This window comes from Chionomys nivalis, chromosome 4, assembly GCF_950005125.1.
Source record: "Chionomys nivalis chromosome 4, mChiNiv1.1, whole genome shotgun sequence".
Classification (NCBI taxonomy): domain Eukaryota; kingdom Metazoa; phylum Chordata; class Mammalia; order Rodentia; family Cricetidae; genus Chionomys; species Chionomys nivalis.
In genome coordinates this window covers 110,050,689-110,072,044 of record NC_080089.1, presented here as the reverse complement: position 1 = coordinate 110,072,044, position 21,356 = coordinate 110,050,689, and the positions used below count along the sequence as shown (strand labels likewise).

General features: G+C 47.0%; 2 protein-coding genes across 12 annotated transcripts in view; one reads left to right on the top strand and one right to left on the bottom strand.

Moving 5' to 3' along the window:
* Fbxl2 (F-box and leucine rich repeat protein 2) overlaps positions 1-16,280 on the top strand; it is a 53,751-nt gene extending 37,471 nt beyond the window's left edge. Inside the window, exons 6-15 of one of the 5 annotated variants that reach the window (XM_057769016.1) lie at positions 1,351-1,419; positions 1,519-1,614; positions 2,801-2,927; positions 3,043-3,117; positions 5,144-5,274; positions 7,027-7,087; positions 7,945-7,989; positions 8,498-8,554; positions 13,663-13,875; positions 14,510-16,280. In XM_057769016.1, coding sequence (XP_057624999.1) covers positions 1,351-1,419; positions 1,519-1,614; positions 2,801-2,927; positions 3,043-3,117; positions 5,144-5,274; positions 7,027-7,087; positions 7,945-7,989; positions 8,498-8,554; positions 13,663-13,875; positions 14,510-14,617 — 982 coding nt within the window. In that variant the 3' untranslated portion in view covers positions 14,618-16,280. Of the gene's footprint in view, positions 1-1,350; positions 1,420-1,497; positions 1,615-2,800; positions 2,928-3,042; positions 3,118-5,143; positions 5,275-7,026; positions 7,088-7,944; positions 7,990-8,497; positions 8,555-13,662; positions 13,876-14,480 lie in introns of all 5 variants that reach the window. The other 4 variants (XM_057769014.1, XM_057769015.1, XM_057769013.1 and 1 more) reach the window with 4 other exon arrangements.
* Positions 16,281-16,619: 339 nt separating this feature from the next.
* Ubp1 (upstream binding protein 1) overlaps positions 16,620-21,356 on the bottom strand; it is a 44,319-nt gene continuing 39,582 nt past the window's right edge. For 3 of the 7 annotated variants that reach the window (XM_057769012.1, XM_057769007.1, XM_057769010.1), the window contains one exon: positions 20,193-21,058. In XM_057769012.1, coding sequence (XP_057624995.1) covers positions 20,769-21,058 — 290 coding nt within the window. In that variant the 3' untranslated portion in view covers positions 20,193-20,768. The other 4 variants (XM_057769009.1, XM_057769011.1, XR_009057044.1 and 1 more) reach the window with 3 other exon arrangements.

Below are 21,356 nucleotides of genomic sequence, written 5' to 3'. Positions count from 1 at the left end.
GCAGGCATCGCGGGTTCCACCTTCTTGGGTATGGAACAGTTCTTGTTCCCATCAATGCTCTGTTGAGTTTAAGTCTGGGGTGCAGCTGCTCTATTTAACAGTTCTTTTTTTGGGTCCTATCCTTTGTTAGGCTTGGGGCGCACAGTGTGCAGAATGGTGATTGCTTGCGTAGCCTGTGAGAGAGGCCCATGATCCCCAGCACCACACACACACAAAATCAGTCAGTCCATTAATTAATGACTGTGTGTACACGTGTTTGTTTGCACATATGTGTGTGCACCACATGTACATACACCGTAGAGGCCATAAGAGGACCCTGGATTCCCTGTAACTGGAGTTAGAGATGGTCGTGCACAGCCTTGTGGGTGTGGGGAACCAAAGTCAGGTCCTCTCTCTGCAAGAGCAGCAAGTGCCCTTAACCACCGCCTCATCTTTTCAGCCCCCCCCCCCCAGTAATTAATTAAAGTAAAAGACAGGTTGAGCAGAGTGGCATTTCATTGAGGCTACTTCTGCATCCCTGAAGCTCAACTCTTCTCACTACCTAGTCCCAGAAACAATGACATATTTTTAAGTTTTGCAGGTAGAAGTAGCCGCCGAACCCCACCAAGGGGCCTCGGCGATCTTCAGTCTCATCCTTCTAGCTGGTTCTCTCCCCAGCCTCACACGCAGACCACAGGTCACACATGGCACTGCTGGCCGCTGTTCCTCTCATACTGTTTGAGCATCATGGACCTTGGAGCTTATCCAGTTCGGTCCTCCACCCTCTATGTTGGCAGGACAGGGTGAGCACATATCCGTGGCCAGGGAGACTCGCTGAAGTCATATCCGAGGAAGATGCAGATTGCCTGAGAGCATTCTGGCAGGGAGTGGCAGTGGTGTGGCTGTCTGCCTCTGGCCTTGCTCTCACCTACAGTCGAGGCAGCTGTTCTTCAGGCCTTGGGGTCCTTGTCAGTAAACTTGGGTCTTGAAACTAGTGATGCTGACTGTGGCCGGAGTGCCCCCGGGGCACAGTGCAGGGATTTCACCCCTGCTCCAAACTGACCTTCCCAGTGAGAAATGCCAGGCCTCCCATCTCAGCTGATCCCCAGGGGTTCAGCAACAGGCACTGCCTGAGAGCCTCCTAGGTTCCTGAACCCCTTCTCTGCCAAGGAGTCTGTGGCCTTTGCTGCCCTAGGGAGGATTTGGAAAGTCCTGTTCTAAGTGGATGGTTGTGCTGCCCTCTAGTGGCCACTCTGTAGCTTGCAGCCATCCCGTAGCCACGGGTCTCTGGCAGCAAATCTTTGCCTTAAAGCTTTTTGTGCTACTTTAAGTAAAAACCCCACACAACTTTCGCTCCCTATCCCCTTTTAGGACCTTTGCACAGAACTGCCGAAACATTGAACATTTAAACCTCAATGGCTGCACAAAAATCACTGACAGGTAAGGAATAAAGATGGGTCTGGGGACAGAGTGGCCTCGGGGAGACCGGGTGAGAAACAAGGTTGAAAATATCTTTAGAGTGTGCCTGCCTTTTTCCAGCACGTGTTACAGCCTTAGCAGATTCTGTTCCAAGCTGAAACACCTGGATCTCACGTCCTGCGTGTCTGTCACCAACAGCTCCTTAAAGGGGATCAGGTGAGAGTGCTTGGCATTTGGGGTCAAGAAAAACACAGTGTGGGCTGAGGAGGTAGTGCAGTCTGTAAGTTTCCTTCTCTGGAATCCATGTAAACAGGACCCTAGTCCTGGGGAGGTGGAGACAGGAGGATGAGCCCGCCAGCCCAGCTGAGTTTGGGAGCTCCAGCCAGGTTCAGCGAGAGCCCCTGTGTAATGAGGAGGGAGAGCATGCAGAAAAAAAGGACCCATGAATCACGAAAGAGCATAGAAAGCTAGAGGCTGGGGAGGGGGCTCAGTAGTTAAGAGCACATGATCACTCTTGCAGGGGAACCAAGTTCCCAGCACCCATATTGGGCAGCTCACAGTTAACTCCAGGTCCTGAGGTATGATGCCCTCTTCTGGCCCCTTGGGCAACTGCACTCATAGGCACATCTCACACCCACACCCACACACAATTTAAGATTAAAAAGAGGATTTAAGCCCGGCGGTGGTGGCGCACGCCTTTAATCCCAGCACTCGGGAGGCAGAGGCAGGCGGATCTCTGGGAGTTCAAGGCCAGCCTGGTCTACAAGAGCTAGTTCCGGGACAGGCACCAAAGCTACAGAGAAACCCTGTCTCGAAAAAACCAAAAAAAAAAAAAAAAAAAAAAAAAAAAAAAAAAAAAAAAAAAAAAAAAAGAGGATTTAAATCTAATTGTTTTCTATTTTCAATTCTCTTTTTCTTTTTGTGATGGATGAGTATATAAAATTGGAATTGCTGCAGAACGTGTGGCATCTGGGAAGCTCCATGGCTTTGGAAGGCCCTTTCTAACCATAGAAGTTCTGAGATGTATAGAGTTTGAGGCTGGGTCAGTGTTTGATTCAAGTAATCTAGCTGTGTCCTGTTTTTTGTCTGTGAGTTCATTACAATCAACTGATCTTTTAAAAATTAGTAACAAAAGGTGGCGAGGAATTAAGGAAGACACCCAAAGTCCACTTCTGGCCACACACACAACATGCACCCACACATGCATGCACTTACACAGAGAAACCCAAAACTAGCATGCTAGCATCTCAGTCCGAGATATTCTCAGGGACTCCACTGGGTGAGGAAGAGGCTGCTCAGCTGGGGCCTGGACTCATCTCCCCTCTAGGCTGTCTGCGGTGTGTTGAGTTCAGCACTGTCTGCAGGAGGCTGCACAGGGCACTGTTGTTCTTTGTTCTCTCAGCGATGGTTGCCGGAACCTGGAGTATCTGAACCTCTCCTGGTGCGACCAGATCACGAAGGAAGGCATTGAGGCGCTGGTGCGGGGGTGCCGGGGCCTGAAAGCCCTTCTTCTGAGGGGTTGCACTCAGGTACAAAGGCCACACATCTGGTCAGCCTGTTTCCCTTGCTGTGGCAGTCACCTTGGTACCTGACATGTTCTCTCACGTGGGTTCCATCCCTTTTTCATTTCCTCTATCCGCTCAGTTAGAGGACGAAGCTCTGAAACACATTCAGCACCACTGCCACGAGCTCGTCAGTCTCAACCTGCAGTCCTGCTCAGTAAGTACGGACCCGGGCGCTTGCGCACAACCTGCTCAGTAAGTACGGACCCGGGCGCCTGCGCACAACCGCACTGCCCATCATGCCCGCGTCCCACTGCCTGCCGCACCGGTGCTCCCCCGCTGCACCTGTGCCCCTGCTGCCTGCCACACCTGCGTGCAGCCCCATTGTCTGGCCGCACATGCCCAAAGTGGCTGGCAAATGCCCCATGGCCTACCCTGACTCCTCTCTCCATGTTCATTGGAGCTATGAGTCTTTGCAAGGTGAGAGAGCAATAATAAGGCAGCATGGTCAGCACAAGGTCATCCATCAGTCTTGATCATTAGTTTCTACCTGTATTCGTATTTAGAAACATATTTATATGAATCTATATATTGCACATACGTATCCCACTGCATAGCCCAGGCTAGCTTGAAACTCACAGTTCTCATGCCTTAGCATATTGGAAGCTGGGGTTAGAGGTCAGTATGCCTGGCTGACTCTTTCAAAATAACAATCAGAAACACTGTAACTAGCCCGCTGTTGAACCTGAACAGCTTGCTAATATCTTAATGTCATTTCTTTTTTGGATAAATACCCCTATAATTCCTTGGCAAGAATAATAGCTGTGGGCTGCAGAGATAGCCCAGTCAATTAAGTGCTGGCTGTACAAGCACAGGGACCTGAGTTTGATCCCTAGAACCCACGTGAAGAAGTGGAGCATGGCAGCATGTCCTTAAAACCCAGCACCGGGGAAGCAGAGGCAGTAGGATTCCTCCAGCTTGCAGCCAGCCTCCTCTTACTTGGTGAATTCTGAGCCAGTAACAGAATAGAAGGTGGCCAGCACCTGAAGAATGACACTTGAGGATGTGTGTGCACGCACATGCACACACACATGCACTCATGCAGCAGTGCACAAACAGCGTGTGCAAGAGAAAGCCAGCAGCCTTCTCTAGGCATTAGCCTACAAGTCTCCCTCACTGCTGTGGTGTGGGCATGCACAGTAGTGGGCTGCATGGCCAAAGGGGGCCCTAGAGTCTGAGAAATGTAAGAGAAAGGCCTTGCCTTCAGCTTTGAATAAATGAATCCCAGTCTTCAGAATGCCTGGTGGTGGAGGGAAAAGCAGATGATCTTCATAGCTGGCTTCACAGATCTGCCTGCACTGTCCAAAGGACAGACCCTAGTTTCACAGGATTAACACTGGCCAGCGGCAAACCTAGAGTACAGGCACATGCTTACATCTGCATGAATTAGTGTATTTGAACACAAAGACTGTTCCTGGTATTTACAGACAAATGAAATAGAACTCCAAGGAATATATCAGTATCTAGTTTTCCTTTTCTTTAAAGTATTTGGTGAGGTGTTATATACATGTAAACACCACACAGTTCTATGACGAATACACAGAGAATCCCTGTCTACACACCCAGCCGCATACTAATGTGTCTTTTAACTAGGACGTCCTGAGTTCTTTATCACGAGTTTATGAACTTCTTCCGAGAACAGTACCTTTGGGTGGAACTTTGGACTTTTCAGCATCTGTTGCTAACACTAGGCTATTTTAAGCTGTGCAGAAGCCACTTTCTACCCATTTTTGAGTACTAGGATTAAACTCAGGGAGAGAGAGCCAAGCAGGCACCTGCCAACTTGGTGATAGTCAGGACTTACTTACTCTTATTTTGGTTTGGACAGTTTTGTTTGTTTGAGACAGGGTCTCACTATATAGTCTTGGCTAGCCTGGAACTCACTCTGTAGACGAGGCTGACTCCAGTCTCACAGAGATCCAGTCTTTGCCTCCTGAGTGCTGGGATCAAAGGTGTGTGCCACTAGACCTGGGTACTTTTTTTAATTTTTAAAAGAGTTTCACTTATGTCATCCAGGATATGCTAAAACTAGCAATCCTTCTGCCTCAGCCTTCTGAGTGCCAGGACTATAGGCGAGTACTGCCACACCAGCCTGCTTCTATTTTGTTTGGGTGTCAAGGTGGGAGTACGGTGAGCCGCAGTAGGCTCATTCCTGGCCCCAACTCCTGTCCTCTTCTCCCCAGCGCATCACTGATGAGGGCGTGGTGCAGCTCTGCAGGGGCTGCCACCGGCTGCAGGCCTTGTGCCTCTCTGGTTGTAGCAATCTCACGGATGCATCTCTCACGGCCTTGGGCCTGAACTGCCCCAGACTGCAGTGAGTATGACCCACTTTTGCTCTGTGACTGTGAGGACTAGGCTGCGAGACGGGAGAGGGTTGCCAGTACTGGGAGGGGGTGGCGGAGCCAGGAGCTGTCAGGTGGACTGGAAGAAGACAGCGCCTGACCCCGTCGGGTGGTGAGCACTATGACTCTTCCCGTGTTTCTTGATCTGGTTCATGCATTCGCCTGTGATTTGACTCATGCCATTAGGCTCTGGCCATCAGAGTGGTCTGGCGGCAAACAGACTTGTGGTGGGTCTCTAGGGCACCTGTCAGTGGATGGGTAAACCCGGGAAAGGTAGCTGCTTGCTTGTGTCTTTCTGAATATTGGAGGAAGGGCTGGCTCCCAAGGCAGAGCGTTACTGTCCACCACCCCAGGCACTAACCCTGCACATGCAGAAGCTGCTCCCTGTAGGCCTGTGCCATCCTGGTCTAACTCAACACAGCCACGAGAGTGGACGCTCACTCCACTCTGACCTAACTCAACACAGCCACGAGAGTGGACGCTCACTCCACCCTGACCTAACTCAACACAGCCACGAGAGTGGACGCTCACTTTCAGCAGAAACTGAGATCCAGAGCAAAGTCAGTTTGTCCTGTACCTCATGATGGATAAGGAGAGAAGCTAAACCTGTAGATTTCTATCTCAAGAACAGCAGGTTTTTTGTTTTGTTTTGATTTGCTTTTTGAGACAAGGTTGTTTAGTATAGCAGTCCTGGCTGTCCTGGAACTCTCTGTGGACCAGGCTGGCCTCTAATTCACAGAGATCCACCTGCCTTTACCTCCCGAGAGCTGAGATTAAAGACGTGTACCATCACCACTCAGTTTTTTTTTTTTTAAAAACTAGCAGTCTTAACCCAAGAAACTATAAAAGAAACAGTGGGAAGGTTTTATTTAATCATTTATTTTCATATTCCAGTGAAACTGTTTTTTTTTTTTTTTCTTCTTCTTCTTCTTGTGAGACAGTGTTTCTCTGTGTAGCCTTGGCTGTCCTGGAATTCACTCTGTAGACCAGGCTGTCCTCAACTCACAAAAATCCACCAGCGTCTGCCTCCCAAATCTGGGATTAAAGGTGTTCACCACCATCACCCAGCTTCCGTTTCAGTTATTATGAGAATTAACTCACATTTTTTCATTGCACACAGTTTACATTTTCCTAGAGGGCAACTGGAAATTTCACTGTCTAGGGGCTGGCTGAAGATGTAACTTGGCAGGAGAGCACTTGCCTGCATGCACAAGGGCCTTAGCTCAATCCTCAGCACCAAAGAACGAATAAGTGTCATGGATGTCAAGATGATTTTGTTTAGCAAAAGTTCATTTTAATTGTTTTTATTTTTTTTTGAAGAATTTTTTTATGATTTATTTAACTTTATATTATGTGCATTGGTGTAAAAGTATCAGATTCCCTGGAACTGGATTTATAGACAGTTGTGAGCTGTCATGTGGATACTGGGAATTGAACCCAGGTCCTCTGGAATAGTCAGTGGTCTTAACCACCAAGCCATGTCTCCAGCCCCTAGTTGTGTTTTTAAAAAGAGTACTGGGCAGGCTCCTTGATCACTGTCTATGTCTCTGATGAGACATTAGAACTCTGCTCTGGTCCACGTATCCTGGTGCTGCTGTCTGTCCTGAGAGGCTGTGGTCGCGTGACCCTGAAGGTCATGGGGAGGAAGCTCAGTGTGCTGCATCATGTAGTGCTTCTGTTGTTAACCAGGCTCTGCTTCTGCTCTCCCCTCACCCCCTTCTCAGGATTTTGGAGGCTGCTCGATGCTCCCATTTGACTGATGCAGGCTTTACACTTCTAGCTCGGGTAAGGCACTGAGTTTGAAAAACAACTGCATTGTAACTCACCCTGCTAATTCAGAGTGGCTCATAGTTTTGGGGAGCACAAACGAACAAGAGGTAGGATGGAGCCCTTTCGGTAGGCTGTGCACCTTTTTCAGCAGGCCAGGACACTAGGGAGATCCTGGCAGGCCTGTCCCACCTTCCGCATAGCACTGACAATTCCAAAGTTCATCTTAAGAGCTGTGTGCTCAGCCGGACACACCTTTAATCCCAGCACTCGGGAGGCAGAGGCAGGCGGATCCCTGTGAGTTCGATGCCAGCCTGGTCTACAAGAGCTACTTCCAGGACAAGCTCCAAAGCTACAGAGAAACCCTGTCTCGAAAACAAACAAAAAAAAAAAAACAAACAGTGCACTTGAGAAGAAATGCTGGCTGCAGTCAGAGCTCTCTCTGGGCACGTGCAGCCGATAAACTGCAGTTGGAACATGCCCTCAGAGCATTCTGCAGGGAGTTCAGGCCTCATTGTTAACCCCCTTGAACACAACCTTCTCTCCGGTGGCAGGTGCCCTTTCTGTGTGGACCCAGCTGGGCATCTGCACAGCTTCCCCTGCCACAGCCCTGTTCTGCCCTGTCTTGTGTACGGACTGTGGTACCCCATCTGTCTTCCTGTCCTCACCTCCCATTTTCAGGCCCTCTGCAGTGTAGGAAGGTGACAACCCTCTCTGGGTTGAGAGGATGGTATGGCCTGCAGTAGGTACGGTCATTGTCTGAAGTGAGCGCAGACTCTGAATTGCTGGTTTGGGATGGCTGTCAGTAGGGCTCACTCCTACAGGGCCTAGCCTCATGTGGCCCATGGAGCAGAGTGTTTTGTGGCCTCTTTCAGAACTGTCATGAGCTGGAGAAGATGGACCTTGAAGAATGTGTCCTGGTGAGTGGACTTCTGGCAGTCACTTGGGGCTGCATTGTCACTGCTGAGGGCCTGGTGTAGTAGCAAGAACAGGCTGCCATTACTTCAGCATGGTGGTGGGTATTGAGCCCTCATTAGGTCACTTGTAATGGGACTTGTGTTTGGCTGTTCCAGAACTTCAGATAGACTTTAGCAGAGCACCATACATTGTCAAGCTTAAGCAGGACTTCCTTTTATTTTACATGAGAGGAATGAACCTGTGTGTCAGGTGATAGGGTAACTACAGAGAAGGGTGTCCTGGGGAACCCCTTGTCTGCCTGCTTTTGTGTCCCGCCTCTAGGCTCCCTCAGGCACCAGAAGCAAGAGCAAAGTGTGCCTTCCCAGGTGTCGACAGTGTGAGCCAGAGTATGTATGCCTGGATGAGGTTTTGGTTTTCTTTTGTGTTCTCTGATCCCCATGTTCAAGAGAAGTCAGGATTAAGTGTTAGGGCCTGGCGTGGAAGCCACACTGACAGCCTGTTTCTCTCTAGATCACTGACAGCACCCTCATCCAGCTCTCCATCCACTGTCCCAAGCTACAAGCCCTGGTGAGTGAGTTATTCGTGACAGTAATGACTTACACATCCCTTTCATACGGGTCCCCTTCCTGTAGAGTACCGTCATTCTTGGTCTCAAAGAGCTCCTGGTTGGGCTAACCTGGGCTGTGAGGTGTACGGATGTTACTGCTTCCACTGTAGGAAGTGAAGCTGATAGGGACCCACAGCCCCATCACTTCACTGAACCTCATGTCCATCTGGTCAGGGAGAGCACAGTTGGCATGTGAAATGCTGTTACATGGACCAAAGATAGGGGCCTTCCTCCTGATAGGCTTGCCTTTCATATGTACTTAGCCGGAAAGATCTAACAGCAGTCATGGTAGGGGCTCCTGGAAGAGCAGGACCTACTGCCCTTCTTTGGAATGCCTTCCAATAACCAGAGTTCTCCCCCAGAAGGTTGCGCACCAAAAGCCCCTCTCAACGCGGCCCCCTATTTTTATATGTGCTGCTTCTAGAAACGACATAGGAGTAAAGCCGCACTGTGACGCCGCCACGAGTCAGGTGTCTGAGGCATGCAGCTGTGATGTTTAGCTCCTGGGAAGCCAACAAGAAGACTTCAGGTGTGAGCCTAGGCTGACTGGCATGCAGAGACCACATTTCAAAGAACAAGGGGGGGAAAGCTTACTCCAGAAACCAAAGTAAGAAGCACCAAGGATAGCTAGCAGTCAAGCCTGGAGACTCCACTTCAGAACTGACTGAGATTCTTAGAAGGAGCACTGTAGGCTGCAGACTGTCCTGAGGGCTCCTCTGGCTGGAGACAGTTCTCCCTGGAGAAGATAGGAAACGCAGGCAGCAGACTTTGCTCTGCTCAAGGGATGTGACCCTGACTTCTTCAGAGCTTGTAGGTATCTCAGGATGTTGAGATTTACAAGATAAGGCTCTCCCATGGGCCCACGGTTTCTCCCCAGAAGCCCACACCACCTCTAGCACAGACCCCCTACCACAGCCTAGCTGGGACTGTTTTGTTGTTTTCTGAGGAGTTACCTCAGCATCATAGAAAATGCTTTATGGGATGTGCTCAGCTGGTACTGTGAATGGCGTGTGCTTTTCTTTCAGCATCTCTGTTTTTATGTCTCTTAGAGACAGGTGGTTGAGTGTTGATTTTATCTAGTCTGATTTTTTAAACTGTGTGTACAGTTATAGGTCTGCCCTATGTGGGTTGTCTACAAGAGCATACAAGATTTTTGAGCACTTAGTCATCTCGTCAGCCCGCTGGCCTTTTAGTCTTCCCAGTCCTGAGGCTTTAGCCCCTGCCACACAAGCATTCTGCCACCACACTACATCTTTCTACCCTTGGATTTTTTTTTGCAATCAGGGTTTGTGTAGCCCCTGAACTGGTCCTGGGCCCAAATCTCTGCCTTTGACTGGGAAGATGTGTCATTTATGTTTAATGTCTGCACCGGTGTCCTCTATTTACTGTCACTTTTTTATTTCTCTGCCTTTTTGGTGCCTCTTTTGAATAATCTGTCTTTAATGTTGTAATTTACCTTTGACTCCTTAGCCGTATCTGTGCATTGATTTTTACTTTTTAGATGGTAAATGTGTTCTGTAAATCCAAGGTGACCTCCTGCTGAGGGATATCCAGGAAGGACTGGGCCTGTGGTTTAGATCACTTGAGGACAGACAGGATCCTTGTATTCTGCTCGTATCTCTGGAAATAGGCATGTACCTGTGCAGTGAGTCCTGGGATCACCCCAACCGGTATGAGGCTGGGGCATTGTCAGGAAGGCCCTGGCCATGACAGCCACCTGCTGGTTTAGAGGAGGGGAGTCAGCAAGGACCAAGGGTGACAGACCCTCTCCCCGGCATTCTGGTGTGCTCAGAGTATCAGGTGGCTTCCTCAACAGCTGACCAGCTTCTCCAGTGTGACTGTTGAAGATCAGGGAAGGTTCAGGCAAGAGGAGTGGGTCTCATTCCTCAGGTGTGCTCACGACACTGTCAGCAGGCCACTCCTGAGGTGTCCCTTAGGAAGCATTGCGCAGTATGTAAAGAGTAGACCCCCAGCAGCCCAGTAGGAGAGAAAAGTCAGCATGAGTACAAAACCACAGCCTCCTTCCTCTGCTAAGTCCCTTCCTTAAAGTCTTCTTTATTAGCTGGGTGGTGCACACCTTTAATCCCAGAACTCAGGAGGCAGAGGCAGGTGGATTTCTGAAATTGAGGCCAGCCTGGTCTACAGAGTGAGTTCCAGGACAGGCTCCAAAGCTACACAGAGAAACCTTGTCTCTAAAAACCAAAACAAACAAACAAAACAAGACCACCTTATACTTTGTCACTTTACATTGATTTTCAACTAAGCCTAGGCACAGAATATTTAATACGTCTCAAAAAGGGACGCAAAGACCAGCTGGGGGCTTTAGACTTGCGAACTGAGTTGAGTCCCTGGGGGGTTTGCTTTGTCCAATGCTGGGCTCTAAAGGAGCTGAGGGAAGAAACTCCAAAGAACTGCTTTTTCTGACCAAAGGCCGAGAAGCCCTTCTGACAGTGATTCTCCTCTAATCCAGAGAACTGCGTGTCCCTGCCCTGTCAGTAAAGGGGGAGTAGGGGCTGGGATCTCTCATCTCTGCCTAGTAGTGACAATCTACAGTATCATTGGAGACCACACAGGGAGCCACTCCCTAGGTGGCAGTCAGATGTCTCCCACACCTGAATCAGGGCTATTTGGAGGAGTCTGAATCCCTAGTCATGGCAAGGCACCTGCCCCATGGGCATTAGACCAGACTGGGGATAGGGGCTTGGCCACTGTATGGTGACAACAGGGCGTTACTCCACAATGTAGGTACTGCGGGCCTGGTGCGATGAGATGTAAACAAGACATCAGAACATTCTGAACTCAGCTGACTCTCCAGATAAGATGGACACATTTTAAAGTGGACTTTAGAGAAACATTCCAGTTAGAAATTACGAAAACAGTAAAATCAACGTTCAGTGGATGGCCTTAAAGCAGAGTGGAGGGTCCAAAAGCAGAGATGGCCTGCTCTTGGCAAGTGAGAACAACCTGAAGAAAACAAAGAACAAGTAACTTAAGGCTCTAGGGAGCTGGAACAGACAGTGTGACATTCACAGTATCACAATTAAAATTAAAACAGCTAAAAATTCCAAAATTAGTAAAATGTTCCTTTAGATTGAAGCTGATCAAACCTCGGACAAGACCAATGTTCACCACCACACCCCCTGCCCATCCTCCAACCACCAAGGCCGGTTCCTCACGAGGTGCCTGAACATCAAGATGTGGGGGTACAGCCAAGATAGCACTGCAGACCCATACCAGTGCCTGCACTTGAGAGAGGCCCCAGTGATTTATATTCCCAACTCCAAGATCCAGAACAAAGTAAAATAAATAAGCCCAAATTAAAAGGACATAACATGGTAGAGATCAGTGAAGCTGAAACCAAAAACCGCAGGTATCTTAGCGACGCTGCAGCTTTGGAAACAGGCCCTCAGGCTGTGCTGCCACCACAGCTGTCCAGGCCGAGCATCCCTTATCCAAAAGGTTTGGAACAGTGGTGTTTGGGCTACCAGACTGTTTCATTACACATGTATCATACACACTATGCAAATGAAGTGCTTGGGATTTAGTGCCAAAGTCTAAACACAAATTCATGTCTTGTCCGACTGTGCCTGCCTCACAAGGTCAGCTGTGGATTTCCTATTTGTGGTACTGTGTAAATTTTTAGATTTTGGAGATTTTCAAATTTTCACAGTATGGATTTGACAACATAGGTGAAATGGACAATTAACTCATTTGATGTAAAACAACCCCAAAACTTCTCTTAAGGAAATTCACTTATAATCTTTAAATTCTCCCAAATATTCAAGTGGATTTGCTTAGAATTCTTCCTAACATTTTAAGAATTAACAGATTCTGTACTGATGAGCTCTCTGAGAAGTGTAACATAGTCTCAGTGACTCTGAGATCAAAAACCCATGGTCAGGCTCAGTGAAGAGGGTGTTTGCTGCCAAGCCTTATCCAAACCGTGGTAGAAAAGAGCCATCGCCCGCAAGTTGTTCAGACCTCAGACCTCCACTTCTGCCATGCATTGGCTTGCGTGGCCTGCACATCCTATGCCCTAGCTCCTGTTTCTCTCTATCCAAGGACATCCCCTATTTCCTGCTAAACTCTAAGCCTGACATTCTCCTCCACCATCTGGGACCTTTCCTACTCAGCCCCAGAACCTCAGACATTATCTCATAGTCTCTTCCCCAGGGTAAACACATCAGTCACTCGCAGGCACTGTCCTCCACCCCCACGACCTTGTATCTTGGTGTGGATTTTCTACTTTCACAGTGGAGAAACTGTCCAGTCTGAAGTTACTAAGTAAACTTGGCTACATAACCTTTATCATCACTCCCAAGAGGTTACTGCTGTATGCAGGGGTCAAGGTCTCAGACGTCTACACTTTAACGTCTGTGTTTGTGCTAGGGTGACTGTACGTGACTGCAGGTGCTCATGGAAGCCAATGGCATTGGATCCTCCTGTAGCCAGAGTCACAAGCAGTGGTGAGCCACCATCTGAGTTCTGAGAACCAAACTTTGGTCCTCTGGAAGAGCAGTGTGTGCTTTTAACTACTGAGCCACCTCTCCAGCCCCTGTACATTTTAAAGGAACAAGGGCACCAAAATGGCTGGCTTTACTGGTGAAGCCTCTACTCAGATGGTGAACTGGGCCATAAAATTGCTCAAGGGGGAAAACTTTTTTTTTTTTTTTGGTTTTTCGAGACAGGAAAACTTTTAAATACTCCCCTGAAACATGTATCTCCTTATTTCTGGTTAAAGTCAACTGCCTGGGTGCAAAAAACCCAGGGCCTTGTCAGCTTCTCTGTGGACAAGGAAACAGTGTCACAGCCATGTTATGCCGGTCTTACAGAAAACCCCAAGCGTTTCCTGAAGTACTGGATGTTGATCTGATGAGGTTTTTGTAGACTCCAGCCTTTCCATCTTCCATTCATTCACAACATGGCCCTCCCTAACACGTGGCACTCAATTTCCAGCATGTGCTTTTCAGAGGACAAATCACACTGCAGCCAGCAGTTACTCAGGGGCACTTGAGGGGCCGACTCTGCAGCTCTTACCTCTGAAGAAACGTATTTCTTCCCTCCCCAGAGTTTGTCACACTGTGAGCTCATCACAGATGAAGGGATCCTACACTTGAGCAGCAGCACATGTGGGCACGAGAGACTGCGGGTACTGGAGCTGGACAACTGCCTCCTTGTCACGGATGCTTCACTGGAGCACCTGGAGAACTGCCGTGGCTTAGAGCGGCTGGAGCTGTACGACTGCCAGCAGGTCACCCGTGCAGGCATCAAGCGCATGCGGGTAGGTGCAAGTCCCTCCTTGGCTGTCCCTCAGCAACTGAGGAATACCCAGAAATCAACATCCAGGATGTTAAGAGAGCTCAGCAGGTAAAGGTGCTTGTTTCCTGTCTCCCTGAGTTCAAGAACACACAAAATAGACTAGAACCAATTCCCAAATGTTTTCTGACCACCACATACATACTGTGGCATGCACTTGCATTAGTGCACACGATGTACTTAAAAAAAAGTCAACATCCACTTGTCTAGTCTGTTGTCTTTATGCAAGCTGGTCTGATTCCATACACAGTATTACCTTAGGCTTCTTCAAACATCTACTCTTGGAGGTGTAGGTTCCATGTAGTCTGGTGACTGGTACTTTCACAAGCTTCCAAGGCAAGCAACTAAAGGTCACTGTTTTAAGTGTAGGGGCTGTTTACAAATAGGTAATCACTGCCGCTGGACAAATGTTTCCATTTGTCTTTAGAGGGTGCTGGACTTTGGGGTAGAAGGGATGAAGAGGAGCAGTTCTAGCTTAGAGCATTCTACCTTCCTAATGTTAAGGTAGAGTCAATTTTAAATGGACTTCAGGTTTTCTAAGGTTATACAAGAATGCTAATGCCAGGGCAGACTGTTCCCCCTTTTCCATCTCCTTCCAGGCTCAGCTTCCTCATGTCAAAGTCCATGCCTACTTTGCTCCAGTCACCCCTCCACCAGCAGTGGCAGGAAGTGGACATCGACTGTGCAGGTGCTGTGTCATACTCTGACAGCAGCTCCTTAGGCCAAGGGCCCCATCTTCCAGGTTAGACCAGTCTCCTGACTGCGCACCATCACCCTGTCTCGACTCTCCACTGGGAAAGCATTACAGGAAAGACTTCAGCACAGACTGCAGTAACTGGTGATTCTATTCACCTTAACCTTGTTGGGATGCAGGCCAATCAAAGCCTGTGTCAGTTACCATATGGCAAGAGTGGTGTGGTGCAGCCAAGACCACACAAGTAACCCGGAGCCCTTCAGCGGTGGATACCCACCTAGGCACACAGCCCTACCCGGCTTTGTCAGCATCCAACACATAGACCTTCAGTGTTAGCACAACCAGAGCAGAGCAAAGAGCCTGTGGTTTTCTACCTGATCCTTAAGCCGGTGGCCTACTTTAATTCATAATGATTCCTACTGATTTGCAGAACTTTTCCGTTTTGAAGACTAAATAGCACCTTTATCAATGTGACTGTACTGCAAACTCAGAATGGCTGGTAGTTTCGTATGTAGAAACGTGTGTGAAAGGCATGTTAATACATTTCCAGAGAACACCAAAGAATGAGGACTCTAAGCTGGGTGGGGCGTGATCTTCACCCTTCTGTGTCAACTTGTCATATCCAATTGTAGGGACCAAAACCTAAACAAAAGCAACCCACTTTGCATTGCCCCATTGGAAATGATAAGCTCTGCCATGTGCTACAGCATACAATGCATTTCTGTTAAAGGAAAAAAGCCAATTATGTCCACACTTCTCAAAAAATTTGGGGGAACCTTGAAGAAACTCAGAATTAATATAATCAAGTAAAAAATAATGAATGGGTGCATGAGAATGAATTTTTTTCAAATTTACTCTGAATTTTTAGAGATCATACCAGAACTACATTACTCGTTTGAGTTTTTCCATGTGTGAAGCTTTAAAGTGTTGGCACCTTTTAAACTCCTAACAAGCCCTTACAGTGCTCACTAGAATTAGTCAGAGACTTTACTGCTATGATGCTCAAGCTGGTAAATCTGAGCAAAGCAGCTCTCCACATACAGATGTTTTTGTATCACCTGAACTAGGGTAGGACACCCAGGCTTTTACTGTGGCTGCTGCCTGCTCTGTGCCGTTGCCAGTTACCGCCTTCAATGTGACCTTAGGGGCTAATGGTAACCGAACCTTCCTAGCAACCATTCCCCAGCCAAAACTGCAAATTGAGCTGTTTTTCTGTGTCTCTGTGGACAGTGTTACAGCATCTGTACACAGTGCCTCAGCTGCATTCTCAGTGGAAAGCAGATATACACATATACCCTGGAAATTCATCAGGAGAATCCTTGTAAGCATCAGCTTACTGTGAGTTCGACTACCTTGTTAGGACATGTTCAGTATTCCCAGGCTTGAAGACTATATGAATATCACATCAGCTATTAACTGTATCGTGGGGGAGATTAAGTATGTACAAGACTTACTTCAGTGATTCATGAACTCATTTCTGTTAAATACCAGAGACAACCATACATTTTTTCTGAGCTAGCCTATCATAATGTTGGACTTGATTCACAACGACCATAACTTCACTCGCAGACTAGAAGAACCTCTTGTCAGAAAGCCTGACTTGTCTTCTGTAGTAGGGACAGTTCCTATAATTACCTGTCTTGAGTTGCATCACCTTTGTGGAAATCAGCAGAAAAGGAAAGGGCAGGGACAGCCCACGGGGTGAACCTCTTACAGCGTGGCCACTAAGGTGTGTGTAGGACACACCCGGGAAAGTCCTTCATTCCATGTGACCTGAGATGACAGCAGCACAACTTAGACCTTAAATGAGCGACACATTTACAAAAAGATCAGAAAACATTTATTACACTGAACTGTACATCCTATTAACCAAAGTAGCAAATTGCTGGTGCTGTGGGTTCTGTACAGTTTCACTGAGACTAGCACTTTTTGCAGCTCAGCACAATTTCAAGTCTGAGGAGCTTGTAAGTACTTTTACCCCACTTCTAAAACCTGATAAGGAATTCAAAATAGCACACAGCATTAAATGACATTTATTGTTCCATAAATCATGAGATCCAAAAAAGAAAGCTAACAGACAAGCAAAACTCTAGAAATAATCAGGAGATAAATTCACTTCTTTCCCAAATAAGTGACTGGTACAGAAAGCATGTGGTCACACAAAAGCAAAGGGAAGGACAGATAGGAACACTCCCCTCCTCTAAAGGGCCTGCAGAGCTACAGCACTGCCAAGCCCAAGATGAAAATATGGAGACAGAGTTTAGAGTTTGTGACAAATAATTAGCCCCCAATATGAATAAAATTCAAGACGTTAAAGCCTTTACCCACTGAAGTAGTCATTCCTACCCACCTGAACAAGGGTCAGACCGACATTCACAGCCAGCAACTGAGCAAATGGGCAGAGATACTACATAATTAAAACAGACAAAGGGTTTTTAAAACTCAGACCTGCTAAAATGTTTGCTGATGAATTCTGGGGAGGAAGGGAAAAGCCGAAGAATCCCTTTGAGAGTGGTGTGCAAGCACATGTGATCCTATAAAGAGGCACACCTGTTACAGACACAGCAGCAAAGAGGTAAAACACCTTAATAGCCCTGAACTAATCACCAGAGTGTAATCCATGATTGTACTGAAACTCAGCATGTGAGGGGAGAAGTGGGGGTTATGGTACATTTTAGTGTCTTGTTATGACATCTAGTGTTTCCTTGGGTACTTTCGTCTCATCCAAAACAAAGATCCCTTTAACACCAAGTCAGAAGCTACCAACAATAATACTTTAAACACATTTAAGAACAGAGCCAAACACAAAACAAGTGAGTTGTGCACCTGGAGTCCCAGCTACTTGGGAGGCTTAAGTGTGGGGGGAATGGAGAACAGGGGAGACAAGAGAAGGAAACCACATGAGTTTAAAAGGCAAGGAGGTTTCAAAAGGTGAAATCCAGAACTAAAAAGCTAAAAATGGAAGCAAAAGCCAAACACCCACGTCTTTGTGCCTATCAGGGCTTACACTGACCTCACACCAAGGTACTGCTGAAAGTTTTGCTCATCTTCTCTGCTTGGCTCTTCCCTGGTTTGGCATGATGTCCTCAGACGTACACCTTCAGACATGATGGATCGCTTCTGACAGGGTGCTCAGCCTCTTACCTGACCAATGCTGCTGTGTCAGCATAGCATAGCTCCCCAAAGAGAGCACACCCTATCTCCTCCCCAGGTCAGCATAAGGGTGAGGCGACAGAAGCCAAACTGGCATAGAAAGGTAAATGCCCACGGTTGAGTTTTTACATTCATTTCCAAACCGCATACAGTGTCAAAGCCAGCAGAGACTGCTTCTGGGAACTCTGTCCACTGGCCCCTGTGCCCACACCATGGGCCGGGAGCTGGTTGCACGTCGACTGATGTGCTCGCTCTCATGAGGGGGCTGGGCTGTGGCAGTGACAATGAGGAGACTTGTCTCTCCTACAGCTCATTAGGAAGGTCATCTTGTGTTTTCAATATGAAACATTTCACAGTAAAATCCAATCCCAAGACTTCTTGGATTCAGTCTTCACACACTTTAAGCATGACTTTATTTGGTACTGAATAGAGTTCAGTCTGTATAAGGTATCACTTCAAAATTATGTGAATACCATCATTATTTTCAGCTGCCAAGAAAAAAGGGAAAAAGTTAAAAAAAACATAAACTTAGAAAAGAAACATTATTAAAGATGGAAATGTACAATCTGCTTCAGAGGTTACAGCTTGATAAAAAGTTAATTGCTTTGCTCTAGTTCTGCTTCCCTTAGACAACTCTACACCCATTCCCTGGAACACTGCTCTGGGACTCCAGCCCCTGCACCTCTTGCTGGCCCTACAGGGAAGGGCTTGTAAGAGCAGCAGCAGGAACCCTTGTATGCTAGAAGTAAAATAGACCAAAGCACTGTGTGAGGGTAAAGCTGAAAAAGCCCTGCACAAAATGTGCAGGCAGCCTGAAGGTTCCGCTGTAGGCATCCATCTTTCTTTCCTGGAAAGCTGAACCCACAGAGGCAGATACATAACAAGTCTTTGCCTAATGGCCTCAGGAAATTGTGTGAGGCAGTGGAGGCATTCATAAAAACAGAAAGAAGGCTTTCATGGGTTCCAAGTCTCACAAATGGTAAACTAAGACCGGAGAAGTCCGTGAAGACTAATGCTGCAAACAACCACTGGTTTCACAAGATACAAGTACAGGATTAAGCATGGGTTTCTGGAATTTTGCAAGGTAAAAGTTATATGGTTTTGAAATTAAAGGTGTTTCTGCATATGACTAAGAAGTGAGCCAGTTCACTGCTGTCTTGGATCTTGAGGTAGCTCGATGGCCTATGAACATTTTGTAATTTCAACCTTTTGGGGCTGCTTCTTTGCAGAGTGACTACCAGGAGAGGGGGACTTGAGACCTTGTTGTCTTCTGGGTGGGGTCCTATGCTAAGACTAGTATAACTGATCTTAATCCATGTTCCGCCTTCACGAAGCCCTTCCCTCTCTAACTTTGTAGTTTTGAGCTCACTTGACCTGGCCTGGTCTCTTCCCACACTACCCCCTAATTAGCTCTGTACAGCCTGCCCAGCTCTTAGTCACTACTGACACGAAAATTTCTAAATTAGTACCTCAAGCCTAAGGAACCTCAGAATGGTACAATTAGCTGCCTGCTTGACATGCCAAGTTGTTCTGCATCAGCCTTACTTACCTCTTTGATGAGGCAGCCACCTGCCCTGGCAGTCACAACTACTCTCCATCAAACAGGGAGCCAAATGGGCCCTGTCCACATGTCCAGACACTCCTATCACCTCTTGCCTAGATCGACTGCCTACTCCAGTTTTGCTATCTTGTTATCTCCACAGTTGAAGAAAAACCCAATCCCATTACTCCTTTGTTTAAACCACTTCCCTGACTTCCCAACGCATGTGAAATAAGATCCAGTGACCAACGTCAGCAGCCATCACTGCATGCCAGGAGCTGCCTCTCTCTCCCTGACCCCGCTCTGCTCTGCTCACCCTCACCCTACATGGCAGCTGCATGGCCGCCTTCCAGCCCTCACAAATGCCAAGTGCATTCTTCTGCACAGTCCCGTGCTGTCCTTGGGCTAGTCCTGTGGCCAGCTCATTTTTCAAATCACCTCAGAAAAGCCTTCTGTTAACGGCTCAATGCTTCCCCTCCCCCATATTCCCCACACTTTATTTCTTCACAACACCCAATACTGGTCAGTTTCTGTTCCTGTGACCAATTCTGACTTTTCCCACTACCCTTGTTTCATCCAAGCACTAACACAGTTAGTCTTGTATACATCGCTCAGCAATACTGGCAGAATGGCCAGTCATCTAGAAAACCTAACTCTTTCTGTATTTGCTAAATAATTTCTATTAGAGACACTAAAAATACTGTTCATGTTCCAACCTCTTAAAATTAGCAAAAACATCTTTCTCAAGAATATTCATGCACAGCTAGGCAGTGGTGCCTGTAATTGTAATACTCAGGAGGCCAGCCTGGTCTTCAGAGCTAGTTCCAGGACAGCCTGGGCTACACCGAGAAACCCTGACTGGAATAAACAAAAACAAAAAAATAGAATATGCACACACAAGAGAGCTGCTATGGGGGCACACTGCCCTTTATGATCACAACATGCCAAGGCACACATACATGGAAAGTACCTTTCACTGTGGAGAATAAAAAACAACTCTCGTCTTGAAAGTTCTGAACCATCTAGAAGGATAAAGCAGATGTGTAAGTGTATAAGACCCATCAGTCCTTCTTAACTATAAATGGTTAAATCTTTGGTAAAAGTACTACAGCATAATCCTTCCATCTTTCTTATAGGATCCAAATAATTCATGACAGTAGTATGAGATGGTAAAGGGTTACACCTGTCACTGGTGAGCCACTGAGAAGCATGCTGTGCCAGGTCCTATGGATACTGACTTTCCCTATTATTACTGTTTGTCAGAGAGCATAGCCTGAGCAAGGGGCATGCTGTACTTGTAATATTACATGTTTTTAAAATACAGCTCTTCCAATAATGTCTAAAAGGAGAACATATTTAATGCCTTACCTCACCGAAGGACCAAAGACTGCCCCCAGAAAATATCTGAGCTCAAAAACATCAGGGAAAGCTTGGTCTGCTTTCCCTGATATCCCTTCTTTACTTAGATGCTTTAATTCCTGGTTACACATTTTGATCCCACCTCTTTAAAAATGACTATCAATACTTGCAAAAGAAGTTGGCAGCATTTCTTACAGCTCCAACACTGTGTATGAGTGCCACTGTGAAAGGAAGAGTGACTACTGCCTGTTTGATTTACCTGGTCACTAACAAGAATGTGGATACCAGTAGGGCCCTGTCTATAAACCTGGTTAATTTGGTGGAAAGGAATATTAAACACCGAGGCAAGTTTTCGAGCAACTTCTGAGGCAACCATTTCTTCCAAGTAGATTGCATGATAAACTGAAAAGAAAAAAGAAAAATAGCACTTTTACAATAATGTTGGGTCTGATCTATACTTGATCCATAGAGGCTACCTTTTCAGAGTGCCAAAGAAATAAAATTCAGACTTAGAAATAGGGACAAGGTAATGTTTCTTTGCCCTCTTAAGATCTCTACCCACTTACCTGAAGTAAAGAACACATTATTTATGGTCATGTATAATAAATACTAATTTTGTATAAAATGATGTGATTTTATATTTTTCTGCAACAAAGTCTCATATAATTGAGGGTTAAAAAAAGAGCATCAGCTGGGTGCG